The following is a 15,857-nucleotide window of genomic DNA, read 5'->3' on the forward strand; positions in this document are numbered from 1 at the left end:
CAATGCATAAAGTAAAGAAAAGAAAAGCAGAGTAATATAATAAAAATTATTAGTTATAACTAGGTGAATTAGATAATCATAAATATACTTTGATTTTTTTTACCCTATATGCTATTCGGTTTTATTTGAAAATTAAGTGGAATGCATTTTTAGGTGATATCAGAGCTATTCAATATCAAGATCTCAAAGACTTGAGAATTTGCTCAAGATTTTCAAGATCCTTTTCAATAAGTTGAATATTGCAATTATAATAGTCTTTGATTTGTTGAATTAAAGAAAGTTGGTGAGGAAGAATAAAGTTAATAGATATACCATTTAGTCCAAATCTTCCAGTTCTTCCAATTCTGTGTAAGTATGTCTCATTGTCAACTTCTGTAGAAAGACTATCATTGCCAATACCAATCGAATTTGTAGAGTTGAATCTGATTGGAATATCAAAATTAATAACGAGGGTAACTTGAGGAACATCAATACCTCTAGACAAAACATCAGTGGCAATCAGAACTTTGCTCTCACCTGATCTAAACGAGTCCATAACTTGATCACGAACTTCATGATCCATTTTTTCACCGGAATTAGTCTGAGTACCGCATATAACAGAAATTGCATGACCATCTTTTCTCATGTTTTCAGCTATAGAAAATGCCGTTTTTCTAGTATTAACAAAAATAATTGATTGTCCAATAGACATACAAGCGTATAAATCTGATAGAAATGAGAGTTTATCAGCATCATCGTTACAGATTACGTAGAATTGTTGAATGGTATTCAAAGTTAGCTCTTCTTTTTTAACATTAATCTTATTTGCATTCGGTACAATTTTTTCAGCAAAAAGACGAACTTCTTCATGATAAGTTGCACTAAATAAGAGGATCTGTAAATTCTGTCTAAAGAACTTTCTAATCTGTCCAACTTGTGAAGCCATCATATTTCTGTGGTCAATCATTTCATCAGCTTCATCAATTACCATTAACTTCATAAACTCAGTCGGGAAAGATCTCTTCTTTAAAAAGTCTTGCATCTTTCCTGGAGTACATATAATTATCTGTGACCCAATAGTCTTATCATACTTATCTCCTTGTGCAACTACAAGCCATGTTGTAATTCCTGTAAACTTTCCAAGTTCATTAACAACGTCCTGGTTTTGGCGTGCAAGCTCTCTAGTTGGACATAAACACATACATTGGGGATGAATAATCTTTGTATCAACTTTCCCTAACATAGCCAACGCAAAAGTTGCCGTTTTACCACTTCCATTATGAGCTTGAGCAATTAAATTCATTGGTGAGCTGAATATGAGTGGTAATGCAGCTGCCTGAATCTTTGATGGGCGATTAAAACCTTTATTATATATACCTTTAAGTAAATCTGGTGAAAGATTAAGGTCTGACCAATCTTTTGCTGAATATAGCTGAGCCTTGGGGTCTACAGTCTGAACCGATATTGATGAGCTGTTTTCAACATCTCTAAATTGATGAATTGAATGATCATTGTTCGAAGACTTAAAATCACTTAAATCATCTTTTTCAGTATCACTCTTTCCTATATCATCCTCTTTAGATGCTCCTTCCTCATCATCTTGAAATCTCTTTGAGCCTTCTGATTGAGAATTTGAAGATGAAATATCCCTGAAATATGCTTTAAGCTCATCTACATTCGCAACTTCTCCATTTTCCTCTGTTTCTATTCCATTGGAATTGCTGCTATTAATAACGGAATCTTCTGATGACATCAAAACTTATTTTCTCTCTCTAATTTCCTCTTGTTATTTCTAAGTACTTCTTTCTGTATTGCGATAATACTCCAAGTAGACACTATCTTGTATACTGTATTACTTTAACTACCAATATTTCAATCAAAGCTCAACAGAAAATAATTAAAAAGCTTTTTTTCCTCCGGTGTTCTAAGTTATTATTCTAATTCTTTCTGATCCACCCAAAATTTTTTTCTTTTTCTTTATTTAATTCGGTACCTGATGTGGCGCCAGACTTTGGCGGGCTCCCCAAAAGACAGTATAATGTCAAGAATATTTTGTGATGAAGGTAAAATTAATTCAAGAAAAAGTGAGTAAAATATATCTTGAATTGATTGGGCTTGAAAAGAAAGAAAGGGGATTTTGATTAATTGGAAAGGGTTCTAAGAAGAAAAGAGTCTAAAATACCAGCAGAAATATTCAAATATAGAATTTCAACTTGGAATTAAGCCAATAGAGTAAAACTCGATTGGATTTATTGCCTTAAAAAATGATTAAACCAACGGAAAAAGAACTTGAAGAGTTTAAAAACTCTTGGAACCCATTGGTCCAGGAGGATATTAGCAGTGCAGATTACTACTTTAATTCCTATGCTCATTTCGGAATTCATGAGGAAATGCTGAAAGACTCAGTAAGAACTGGTTCTTACCAGAAAGCAATAATGACTAATAAGCATTTATTCCAAGATAAAATCGTTCTGGATGTGGGAAGTGGTACAGGAATTCTATGTATGTTTGCTGCAATGGCGGGAGCAAAACATGTATATGGGATTGAATGTTCCGAAATTATTCATGTAGCCAGAAACATCATCAAAGATAATCATTTCTCTGATAAAATTACCTTTATACAGAGCAAAGCTGAAGAGGCTGTACTCCCTATAGAAAAGGTTGATATTATTGTTTCTGAATGGATGGGATACTTACTATTATATGAGTCCATGTTAGATACTGTATTATTTTGCAGAGATAAATGGCTTAAAGAAGATGGATTAATCTTCCCTGATAGAGCACAGATGTACATAGCAGGTATTGAGGATGCCGAATATAAGCAAGAAAAGCTTGGATATTGGAATAATGTATATGGATTTAATTACCAGTTTGTAAAGCATTGTATTATGGAGGAGCCAATTATAGATACTGTTGGAGAGAATGCAGTCAATACAAGTTCCTACTGTATCCTTGACATTGACCTTTACAAATGTAAGAAGGAGGACTTGGAATTTGTATCTCCTTTTTATCTCAAAGTTGCAAGAAAAGACTTTGTTCACGCTTTTATTGTCTGGTTCGATATTATTTTTGGTTGTGGTCATAAACCTGTTACTTTTACTACAGGCCCATTTGGTAGATACACACATTGGAAACAGTCAGTATTTTACTTTGAAGAAGATCTTGTTTGTGATACAGATGATATTATTTCTGGTATATTTGCTTTAAAAAAAAATACTAAAAATGTCAGAGATCTTGATATAAAAATCAAATTCAACTTCACAAAGAATAAATCCTCCATTGAAAAGGTTAACTACTATAGACTAAGGTAACTATTTCAACTAAAATTATTGTGTGAACTTTTTAAATCTTGTTTATGCTTCAATCATTAATTCTTACTATTATTTTGCTTATAAAAAGCGTGTCTTAAATTAGCATAATATAAAATCGTATATATATTTTCATGCCTCACATTTAATTTTATTTTCCATCTCTTTCCCACTACGAATACTAATATCATCTTTGCTTCTTTTAATACCGACACTTATTTGGTCTGTAACTAACAAGGAACTATATCTTACTAAAACATATGGATCTCAACTTTTGTTTAATCATTATATTTCGTTGTAACAATTAAATTCTTCGAAATTTGTAAAACCTTGATCTTCTATTTTTACAACTTTACTTTTTTTTTATAATTTGACTATTATTTATATATTTGTGTGCCTTCCCGCCGGCGCGCAAATGTCTTTTTAGGTACCGAATTAATATTTAATGAAAGATATGTAAATTTAAAAATAATATAAAAAAGGAAAATAATAGTAAATTATTTACTAACTAATATTGGATTTTGATTCAAAGTATTTGATCTTTTTCCAACTACATAGAACGAAGAAGAAAACTGAGACTTCGGATAAAAGACTGAGAAATCGTTTGAAGAAGTACCAGGGAAGAATTTAAGAAAGTTTTTCTAATTGCAGTATAAACCAACGAAGGTTTATATAATGAGTTTAGCTGCCTAAAACAAGGGAGGAATCTAGAATGACTGCCGTATTTGACACGTACTGTACAAGTGAGAGATCGGAGTTTTCAGTCTTTGGAGATTTTGTGGGGAAAAAAGATGAGCTAGATTCTGTATTAAATTTCTCTCTAATAAAAAGCCATAGTATAGAACTCTATGAGGTAACTAAGGAGAAGAAGGTTAGATTTATTACTTCATCGAGGCTTCTCTTAACTCCAGTAGCTTGTACAACTTTAATGGGACTTAATGGTATGCCTGATTATATAGTATTGTTATTTGCAAATTGGGAGATTATGCTCTACAGGTACTCAAGCGAATATACCGAGTTGGAATTGGTTACTAAGGATCAAATTGAAATCGGAGATTTACTTAGAGGTTCATCTTTAAGGCTTTCTCAGCAAAATATTGTAATGGATGATAACATTAAGATGGAACAGATTCAACTTGGGACCAAGCCAAATGGTGATGATTTAGTACTGATGATCACATCTCCTAAATTCCTACTTTTCATTACATACAAAATGAAAAGTAATAGGAATGATTTTACCCAAGAACTTTCCTTGGGAACATGTTGGGGAATTCTAGTAGAAACTGACATTTACATGGATACTATTGTAGATTCCTGCCAAATTCTGGATGAGAATTCTAATCTTTGTTTGCAACCTAAAATTGCTATTTTAACTAGGATTGGCCCAATAAGTACCGGGTCAATCCAATCTCATTCTAATTGTGTTTCTTTGATTTATTTATCTATAAATATGGAACTTACTGAGTTTACTGTTCTAGATAAGCTGGAACTTCTTCCTATGGATTCTTACAAGCTGATTCCCTTTGATACTAGTGGAAATATTAATATGTGTTTATCTGGAGGATTAATTGTGCTCTCTACAAATTCTATTATTCTGCATGGAGGCCTAAATAGACCATTTACACTGATTACAACTAATGATTCTTACAATAATGTACCTGAGAAAAAACTGGAAGTTGATTTATGTGCTCAAAAAGTACATGGATTTAAACCAAAAACTTTTGGATTTGAGACGGGAACTGTTATTTTGGATGGTAATCATGCTAGTACAACTTCCAATGATAATAGTGAACTATTAAATACTATTAATCTTGAAAATTTAGATAGTAATTTGGATCTAAGGACTTTACTTTCTAATCTACAACCAATATTAATCAATCAGCCAGAATTATCGATAGAATTTCAAGTATCAAACTCGGTACCTTTTTTAATCACTAATGAATACTACGGCATTCTACTATTTAATAAGATTCAACCATACTTAATAGGCTTAATGATACATTTATCACCTGACCAACCAAATGGAATTAAAGGATTTAACTGGTTTAAAGTTAATGAATACTGGGATTGGAATAGAAGTTATCTACCCAGAGATCATACAATTTTATCTCTTGAAACTGTAACTCTTTCAAAAAAATTAGGATCAGAAACTACTCTAGATGAACATTATTTAATCACCAGTACCCCCATATTTAGAGTTCAAAATGTTCATTTCATCCAACAAAAGAATGCTAGTTCCATCAGTAACTCTTCTAATGATGCCTATATTAGTCCATCCCTACTATTAATTGGTGACATTGATTCTAATTCAGGGTTATCTATCTTAGATTTTACCTTTAATGAAACATTTTTGATACCTTATGCAAAAAACCAAAATATTACTCAAGATCCACAATTAAGTTATAATGCTATAGTCAATTTAATTAGGTCAAAAGAGGAAATTCATTCTTCTATGAAAGATGAAAAGAACAAGAAGATCAAGAAGACTCAAATAGATTCTGGTATTAACTTAGTGCAACCTTACTCAGATAGTTGTCTTGAATTTTCCAGTATAGAAGATCTTGAAAGATTCTACATATATTCAGATATCCCTAAAAAAGAAGATGGCAAATCTGAACAGAATTTAGGTATACTTAAAAATATTAAAATCAGGGACTATTTAGATCTTGGTCCAAATTCCCTTAGAGACTTTTGCATTATACCAAGTTTTAATAGCTGTAACGAAGAATTTGAGAGTGAGGAATACCACAAAAAGTGTCCAATTGATGAAAGGCACTCAATACTGAGTACAAATGGAACTTATCCAATAGGACAACTTTCTTTATATGAGAAATCAGTATCTAAATCAGTAATAACCAAATTCTTTTTGGATGATATTTTGTTCCATTGGGCTTTAAATGATCCAATTACTAATAAGACAAAATACTTGGTATTTACTTCAGATCCTTTAAAAAGTATCGGAAAGACTCATTTCTTTTCTTTAGATACTTGCATAAATAATAGCCAAGAAATGGTCATTATTGGAGATGTTAACCAGCTAGATCCTTCAGATGGAGAATTTGATTATGAAGTAGATTCAAACACAGTTGGAGCTGGAATGATAAAAATGGGAAATTCATATGATGATATTTTTGTGATCCAAGTTCTCCCTTCTACTATTAATGTTTTAGATTTTGGAATCTCAACAAGATTAGTTGAACTGGATCTAATTTCAAATTTGTTTTTTGATAATCCAGATGCTCCAATGGCAATTAAATCCTTTATTATGGGTAACTTTATTTTAATTTTGTTTGAAGATTCCACTATTAAAGTCTTAAAGATCTTTAAGCCAAATGAAGATCTTAAAAAAGGTACCGAACATATTGACTCTTCAAATAGCTTAAAAATGATTGCAGAGTTTTCAAGATACCAAATAATAGTTGAGAGTATGGATAATCTTTTTGAGGAACTAGATAATCTTTGTGAAATTAATCAACTTGTAGTAAAACAAAGAATCATGGAAGGAGAGATTTCACAACTTTTCGAGGATGAGCCTTTTGAGACATCCAAAAAACAGATTAATACCAAGGAAACGTGGAAAAATCAATTTTGGATTAGACATATATCTCCAGTAATTACCAATTCTGATCGTAATTTGAAGGATCCAGAAGATTTTTTAGTAGTTTTAGTTATTTACAGTAAACTATGGCTAAATGGATCTATAGCTATTTATAATCTAGTTAAAAAAAGACTTGTATTTTTTTCACCTTTTATTTCTGCTGTACCATGTTTAATGGGTAACGTATTATCCCAAACAGGTAGCAAAGAAGAGATAATTTACAGATTTCTTGAAAATGAGTTTGACCTTGGAAGACCAATTACCTCGATTTGTACTCCTATTATTGAACCAAAGTACTATATAGCAAAAGAAGGAGGGATTTCAATTTCTCCTACATTTTCCCTCAATCCTGGTGAATTAGATACCACTAACCAAAGTTGTGATTCAAACTTTACTCAAAATTCCAGCTCCTTCTTGATTTCCTGTGAGCTTATTAAGATGGAAGAAGAAGATAGCAAAGAAGGTAATAGTGAGATGATAATGGTTGCTTCAGTTTCACAAAAACCAATGTTGATATATAGACTTGATCTAAGAAGTAATAATAGCTCGAGTAACTTAAGATCAGAAGATTACATTTTTTCTAGGAAATGGAAACTAGAGATACAAACAAACTTCAACAATGTACAGATGGATATCTCAAAGTTCTTTGCTCAGTTCCCAGTCACTCTAACAAGTTCCAATATCGAAGAGACATTTTCTAATGAATCTCCTTTATCAATTTACAATTGTGGACATGGTATTTCCTTTAATTCAAAAATTTCAAGTAATGTGGATACTTGGATAATTCAGGCACCTTCACCATTAAATATTGAAGTTAGGCAGGAATTAATGAGTGATGAAACAAAACTGTCGAAAATAGGGTGTTTTTCTTCTTCTTCTCTGGTGATTATGACAGATAAGGGGAGGTTTTCTGTGGTAAACTTGGATGAGACAGGAATGTCCAACTGCATAGCAAAAATAGACTCTCCATGGTCTCCTTTACATATACTTTTAAAAACTAGTATTAAAAATGAAATAAACTTTGAATTTTTAAACCTTGCAGATTCTTCATCAAATTCTAAATTATGTAACTCCCTATCCACGTTACCATTTCCCGGAAATGATAACTGGTTCCTCAGGAGAGCTTTCTTGCCAGAAGTAGTAATTCAGAGAGTAGCTTTTTGTAAAGAGTATAATCTTATTGCTATCATAGTTGGAATCCCAGACAATGCAAAACATCATTTAAATGGGTACCATATCCGTCAAATGGCTTTTTACAGATATCTCAGATGCCTTGAAGCTGGTGGGAAAGAGGCTCAAACAATTCTGCTTAACCAAGACCTAATCAGAAACCCTGACAAATGCTTTGAAAAGTCCCTCGCCAGTATTCCAGATCTTGGCATCCCACCAGCAAGCTTCGAGACTGAAACATATTTTGATACTCTCCCCCCTGGAATTGAAATTGGAGAATCTCTTCCCAAAATTTTTTACCAGTCAAATATAATAAACGAAAAAGCCAGAAAATCTGACAATTGCAACCAGTCATCCACATGCAATAACCTCGGAAAAGAGAATGTGGCGCCAAATTTGGCATGTAAGGACTTTGAGCGGGAACAGTTTGGAATACTAAAGGACCTGAATATAATGCGTAATGAGCTGTTGCTTTACTCCTTTGAGGATTTGTTTCCTCATTCGAAGTTATCAAACCCGGTTTTGGGACGTGATTTTGAAAGTTTTCCAAAACCGAAGGGGAGATATGCTTTTGGAGCTTGGGAAGTGGGGTTGAGCATGAAATTTGGGCAAGACTCCAAAGGCCAGCAGGTTTTGATTATTGGTACAGGCACTAATCCGACCCATTACTACGAGGCTGAGGGAAGATTACTAATGTTCAAGGTTAAACAGTTGGTTTCCCTGGATGAGGAAGATGGAAATGTGGTAGTAAAAACTGGGAATGGGGCTGAAACTGAAACAACAGAAGCTACGGGAACAGGAGTTCGGGCAAATAATGCTAAGTGGACAAATATGTTAAAGTATTGGCCATCTAAATTTTCAAAGCAGCTATATCACGATAATGTACAGGAACTAGAGATATGCTTCCAAAGTATGTACAGGGGCCCAGTAACTAGTGTTGATTTGATTAACTTACCAGCAACAACTGCACAAGTTGCTCCGGCAATACCAGCTTTAGCAGCCTATCCAATCATCCAGAATAATCCTATTGTTAGAGCTCCTAACTCAAATGTTACCTATATTGCTCATACATTTGGATATAGACTATATATACATGAACTTAGAGAAAATGAGTCAAGCTTTATTAAAGGGACGTTCATAGATACACCCTTAGGTATTAGTTCAGTTTCTAATTACAAAGCGTTATTTTTCTTGGGAGATATAAGAAGAGGAGTCCACTTTGGAATGCTTAGAACTGACGCTTCCAGAGGATCACAAACTATGGTTAAGTTTGCTAGATCCCATCCACTATGGAAGTTTACCTGTACATCAGCTCAAGCAATAGTTCAAGAAAAGGATCTGGCTATTTTGGTTTCTGATAACAACAACAATCTTTTTACTTTTGAACCAAATTTTGGTGCAACTCAAATAATCGATAAAGAGACACTTAAACCAACATCTCACACAAATCTTTGCACATCTATTGTGCATATGAGAACCGTTGAATCCGAAAATTACCGTTATGTTATCGCTAGTGGAAGAAACGGGTCCTTCTTTTCTATAAAGCTCACTAATAAATTACAACACGAACATCTTTTGCGTGTTGAGAAACTCCTTTGCTGCAATATTCCTTCCTTCCTTGGTATCTCCCCAAATACCTCATTACACACAAACAAAAGCCTAAACAATATCCCAGATTTTATTCAAAACCTTTATCCTACCGATAAAATCATCTTCCTTAAGCACTTAAACTATCTTAAATACCTCTCCAACCCCATCCTCCAATCCATTTTTAAAAATACAAATACATCACTCTCACACATTCTCCAATTTATAGTTTAATTTCCCGCCCAAAAATGAGCGGGAAAGTGGGTACCTAAATGATGTGGGAGAATATTGGTAATAATTAATATATAATATATAATATACAATAAATTGAATAATTAGATTAGTATTTTTAATTGTTTTTGTTTTTGTAAAATTCATGTTATTTTACTGAAATATTCATTCTTTTAGTTGTTAACTTTGAATTTCTTTTGGTATCTCCTAGTGTTTAATTTGAAAATAAGTATAATAGAGTGCCAGATTATAGATTTAGCAATAATATTTAGATCCCTTTAGGGTCAGGGTTGCATACATCATGGAGTATTGATTGAATGTACTAAAAAAATTTATTTAATAAGATTAAAATATTTATAACCAAGAATAAAAATGTATGAAAATTGGCCATAAATGATTATCCCATTAGTAAATAACGCAAGAGTGTATGATGGAATTGTGAGTAGCGAAATAATTGGATGTAAGATAAGCCCATGTGAAAATTACTTGGCAATTATTACAAGAGAATCTCTTCAAATAGTAAGTAACCGACATAATAGAATACTTATTTCCAGGTTTATACTAACCAATTCTAAAAAAAAGCTTAATGGGGAATTTAATGGGTCTTTGGAATGGAGTGGTAATAGTAAATTGTTAATTTTAGGATCTTCTACTCAACAACATGTTTTTGTATTCTGTCTTCACCTTCATTCACCACTTGAAATTTCTAATGAAGATGGATACTTGAGTGAATTTGAATCCAGTTCTGAAGACTCAATTAATGATAGTGATGATGATGATGAGCAAGATATTGGAAGTGAAGAAATGAATGATTATATTTATGGAAAAAATGAGCTTGAAAGCTTCTCAATAAGTAATTCTATTTCAAAGATAGATAATAATGAAAGATTTGTCTTTATTACAGAAGAACTTGAAAATGGTCTGATTAATATTCCAAGCGTGAATGTTCCAGATGAAATATTTGATAGTTTTCAAGAAGATCTCCTATCTTTTCAGCTAATTAGCGAGTATGGGACTTTGATGGAAAAAAGTGAAAAGTTGGATGCAGAAACTGGAATTGAGTTTTCAACATCTTATGCAAAGTTGGAGTTAATTGGAATGATTAATGTATTCCACAAATTTGATTCTTTTCTATTTATTTTTGATCAAAGTATTAATCAAAATGTTATATTATTTACTTTAAAAGAATTTCCAATATTAATTTTAATTCAATTTTCTGATTCAAGCTTAAGAAGAAAAAATATATTCTTAACAGATTTAGTTTCTTCTATTCAAGTTGGGGATGAATTAAAGAACTCACAAGGTTCCTTCTCTTTCTTAGATTCCATTTATAACTTGGAACTTAACAAAAAGAATTGTTTTAGTGGATATTTGGATGAATCTATTCCCAATAAGGAAATTAAACTAGAAAACTTGGAAAGAATTAAAATATCTTCTCAAATCCAAAAAAGTATTGAAGAGTTATCATGCCAAACATTCCCAACAAATTTTCACTACTCTTCTGTGAGTTTAATGGAGGCTTTAATTAATAATAATAAAAAACTTGATTTCAGTTTGGAAAATAAATCAAATTTCTCAGGATTTGGAGCTGGAAACTTAGAATACAATGAAATTCATGATTGGTTAACGATTATAGTTAAACCACTAAACTCCCTTTTATTATTCTCTTGGAATTCACCAATATATTTTGGTGTTAGTAGTAAAGATTTTTTTTTATCTGAAACATATAATGATCATAAAATTAACCATTTTCCAAAATTTTCATTTGGGTATATTGTCAAGTTAACTGGAGTTTTAAGATCAAAAATCCTTAATAAGAGCCGTAGAATTGTCACAATATGCGAAGAGTCTGCTCAACCAAAAGAACTTGGAATAGAGTTTGAATTGTGTGATGATCATATTGACTCCACTTTTGGGTTTGATTATAATTATCAAGTAGCGAAGGCTGAATCAGAAACTAACAGTCCCAGCTCCTTGAACCAAGAGGAATTGTTTATTGAAGTTCTTTCATTTGAAGAAAAAGTATATAATCGATCAAAAAATGATATTCAAACCACTGAGAATTTGTTTGTTAGGCCAAAAATTAACCGTGTATTCAGCTTAAAAATTTCAGAATTTGTTTCTAACATTAGTTTATTTTCCAAAATCCCACATCTAAATGTCTCCAACAGTGATATATATATTACCATAACTTTGGAAGAAAGTGGAATATTTGTTATTGATAGCTTTTCTGGGAAGCTTTACTTTAATATTAATAAAGATAAAAATATATCCAGAATGCAGAATCCAATTTTATTTAAACATGCCCTAATCATCTCAAATGACTTTTCAATGCTATATCAAGTCAAGATCAAAACAGAAGACGATGATCAAGAAAAATTTTGTTTAATAGAACTTCCAATATACAAATTAGTAGAAACAAAATCATCTTTCTGCCAACTTTCCAATGATAACCAGAGTCTGCCTTGTTGTGAAAATTTGGTTTTTCTTGGAATGGAAAGTATTGGAGTATTGCAATGTAATTATAGGAACTTCAAATTAGATTTGGATCCAGAATCTAACGAATCAAATTATCAGGTGAGTAGTAAGGTTGCAAAAGATTCCATGATTGAATTAAATCACAAGAGTGATAGCATTGATAGTAATGATATTAGTAATAGTTTTCACCAGAAAATTTCTCCAGAGTTTGGAATAATATCATCTTGCTTAGAGTTTCAAACAGATCTTGTTTTACAAAGTATCCCAATTCCGCCTTCCATATATATTAATCACAACTGGCCAATCAATGAAGCATATGTAAACAGAAGTGGAAATTACATACTAGTAAGTGGTTATAGAGGATGTGCCATTTACGATTTAATAAACTCAAGATGGAGATTATTTTGTGATCTTAATCATGAACTTCTTCTATGCAAGCCAAACTTGCCATTTGGATGGATTAATGAATGGATTTTCTTCTTATCAGTAGACTCATCTTTACTTTTAAATACTTTTCACGATTTAATCACAAGTAATGACGACTTATGGGAGATTTCAGCATTTGAAAAGAATAAATTATATGAAGCTTATATCCAATGCTTAAGTAAAGAATTAAAAACCATTAAGAATTACAAAAGCAAAATATATGAAGAAACTTGTATTGTATTTTTTGATGTTAGGAATTCTCTGGATATTAGAAATATTATTGGAATAATCCCATTTTGCTCTTCTTATCCTTTATTAATAGCCAATAGTATATCCAAATCAAAAGATGACTTTTTTATCCTCTATACGGATGATTTCGTTCTCACAGCCTACGAAGATGAGAATTTGTCACATTTTTTATTTATACCTACAGAAGTCAAGTGGGTTATTGATCTTTCAGAAGTTTGGAATGATCATCCTGTCGAAATCTTACTAATCAAAAAATGCTCTGAAGTCTGCGTCTTTCTTATATTACACAAAGACTGGAAATTATATAAATTAACTGTATATTACCAGCCAGATGAAAATATTCTCAACAAAAAATGCGAGTTTGAATTCCAGCCAATTGATAAATCTTCTATTGATATTGATGAGAATCTAGCTTATTTCAACAATTTTAATATCATTAGATTTGGTTTTCTGGAGTTTTGCACAAATGATCAAAATGATAAAGAACTTGAAAAGTCCAGTGAATCAACAGAAGTCACTTCCTCAAATAAGCCTCAGATAAATTGTATGGTAAACCCTGATACCTCAAATTATGACAGTATTATGAAAGATGCCTTTAATTTACTTCAGGAAGAACTCAAACCGTTTGAAAATAATATATCTGAATTGTTAAATAACCATAATCTTAGGAATTTTATGAAAAATTACTTAAATTCAAATGTAAACACAATATCAGATAAGCTTCCTTTATATTGGGAAAACATTGAGGAATTAGATATTTCTGGTATTATCTGGTACTTAACAGAGTCTCAACAATTATTTTTGCTTCCACTAATTGACGAAAGTAGTGACAAAAAAATTTCAAAATACTCCCTACTTACCCCAATCCTCATACAGTCATTTCAGGAAAAAATCGGCCATACTCATATCGTCAACTTCTTCCCTGGTCTTGCTTCATTTTTAATTTTGGAATCGTATCCAAACAAAAAAAAAGCCAATAATCAAGTTAACAACGAATCAGTTATGAATAAAAGCCTTCATTCTTTAGTAAGTGAGCCAAAAATTATACTAAATATTTATCAAAGCCTTTCTCCAGTTCTACAAGATCTGATTAACATTCCAAATAAGTTTTTAAGATCCAAAATAATTAGAAAATTTTTATTTCCAATAATCAGTTATATTAAGATATACCCACTCGAAAATATACTCAAAATATTGATAAATATTTTTGAAAATATGCTTTTCCCTATTTTAAAGAATTCATGTAGAGATTATAAAAAGAATCTGAATGAAGTAATCGAAAAAATGGTATCATTTTCCAAAAAAAATGGTATTGTTGACGGGAAAATAACTGAGAAACTTATATTTGATTACTTGAGTGAAACCTTTCATATTGTTGGGCCAAATTTAAAAATATGTAACAAAAGATTTTGCAGACATGGCGAGGATATTAGTATTGTGGAACTAGTTCAGTCTGAAATTATGATATCTTCCCAAAATATTCAAGAAATGATACAAATAATGGAGATCATTCAAGAATCTCTTGAACAAATGTATTCAAAAGCCTCATCAATGGAATCGTTATCTTTATTTGGAAATTGTAATATCCAATCACAAATATTCACATATCTTATTATTTCAATTATTAGAAAGATAGATCCAGTTATTGCTCCATGCATTGTTTTTCCAGCAATCAACCAAAGTCCAAATGATCTTTTTCGACAATGCATTAAAAACAAAAGTTATGCCAATGCTATGCTTTACTTGACTGTCTTACAATCTTTTCTTGGACCATATTATGTTAGATATGAGCACTCTCTTTTACTTCTGCATAATATTTTATGCAGTATAAATATCACCAACTATTTTCAGCTTCTTCCTATGGCAAATCAAACAATTAAATTCATCCTCATTATTTTCAAACCAAATACTTTATCTATAAAGACTCCATTATCAAAAATCACGGAGCCAGTTTCAATAGTTGGAATGAACTATTGCAGTAATCTGCAGCTGGACTGTCTTGTTTTCCTTAACAAAATAGATAGTATACTTGAATTTCACTTTTTATCAAAGCTTATACAGATTGAATGGTTATGTATTGTTATTATGTGCAAAAGTCTGGGAATGAGCTTTAATTCTTGGTTCACACACTGCTTACAAAAATATTATCCATTATGGTTTAGTGATGAAAATATGGAGTCTTATTGTTATTCAACATCTTCTAACTTCTTCAACTTGGTTATCTCAATCCAACATAAATTCAATCTTTTCAACGTAAAGGAAAATTCCATTTCTCTTTTTGATGAAACTTCCCAACAAAACTCATCATCCAGAGTCTTAAATAATGATTTTCTTTCTAATATTCACAAAAATAATTCAGAAATTTTCTTTCAAAATTTTTCCATTCAAAATAACCTAATTATTACACAAGTAATTAAACAATTTTTCAAAGCATTCCTATCAAATTCGTTCCCTATACCGGCATTAGCCATTGCATATGCATGCAATGACGTGTATTCTGTCCACAAAGTTTTGCATGATTTTCCAAATTTGAAAGAAAATTTGCATGTAATTCCGTAGGTTCAAATATGTTGCATCTTATTAATTTCATATACTTGCAAGTTTGAATTTTTTTCTAAATTCTTCTATACTTAATATAATACATTTACTTTCAAGAAAGGAAATGACTAATAATATTTTCATTCGCTCTTATTCTACTAACACTTATTAACCTCCACTTAATTACATTTAAATTATCAAACTTTCGTTGTTATAACTCAATGGCTCATTAATACAGCTCTGCACCAAAGTTTTCTTTTTCCTTATTTCTATAAATTCTTCCCCACATTTCC

At 31.4% G+C, this 15,857-nt stretch overlaps 4 protein-coding genes across 4 annotated transcripts; 3 read left to right on the forward strand and 1 right to left on the reverse strand.

Annotated features, from left to right (window-relative positions):
• Positions 1–175: 175 nt before the first annotated feature.
• cubi_03700 (Dbp5p-like EIF4a-1-family RNA SFII helicase) lies at positions 176–1,732 on the reverse strand (the record flags this gene model as incomplete). Its single annotated transcript, XM_029020714.1, has 1 exon — positions 176–1,732. The coding sequence occupies one exon, from the start codon at positions 1,730–1,732 to the stop codon at positions 176–178; it is 1,557 nt and encodes a 518-aa protein (XP_028874211.1).
• A 511-nt stretch (positions 1,733–2,243) lies between these two features.
• cubi_03701 (arginine N-methyltransferase) lies at positions 2,244–3,290 on the forward strand (the record flags this gene model as incomplete). Its single annotated transcript, XM_029020715.1, has 1 exon — positions 2,244–3,290. The coding sequence occupies one exon, from the start codon at positions 2,244–2,246 to the stop codon at positions 3,288–3,290; it is 1,047 nt and encodes a 348-aa protein (XP_028874212.1).
• Positions 3,291–3,999: 709 nt separating this feature from the next.
• On the forward strand, positions 4,000–9,876 carry cubi_03702 (uncharacterized protein; the record flags this gene model as incomplete). The annotated part of the gene is made up of 1 exon (XM_029020716.1): positions 4,000–9,876. The coding sequence occupies one exon, from the start codon at positions 4,000–4,002 to the stop codon at positions 9,874–9,876; it is 5,877 nt and encodes a 1,958-aa protein (XP_028874213.1).
• Positions 9,877–10,266: 390 nt separating this feature from the next.
• On the forward strand, positions 10,267–15,585 carry cubi_03703 (uncharacterized protein; the record flags this gene model as incomplete). The annotated part of the gene is made up of 1 exon (XM_029020717.1): positions 10,267–15,585. One exon carries the CDS (start codon positions 10,267–10,269, stop codon positions 15,583–15,585), a length of 5,319 nt encoding a protein of 1,772 aa, XP_028874214.1.
• Between the last annotated feature and the right edge of the window lie 272 nt (positions 15,586–15,857).

The sequence above is a fragment of the Cryptosporidium ubiquitum genome (genome assembly GCF_001865345.1).
Source record: "Cryptosporidium ubiquitum isolate 39726 chromosome Unknown contig_25, whole genome shotgun sequence".
Lineage (NCBI taxonomy): Eukaryota > Apicomplexa > Conoidasida > Eucoccidiorida > Cryptosporidiidae > Cryptosporidium > Cryptosporidium ubiquitum.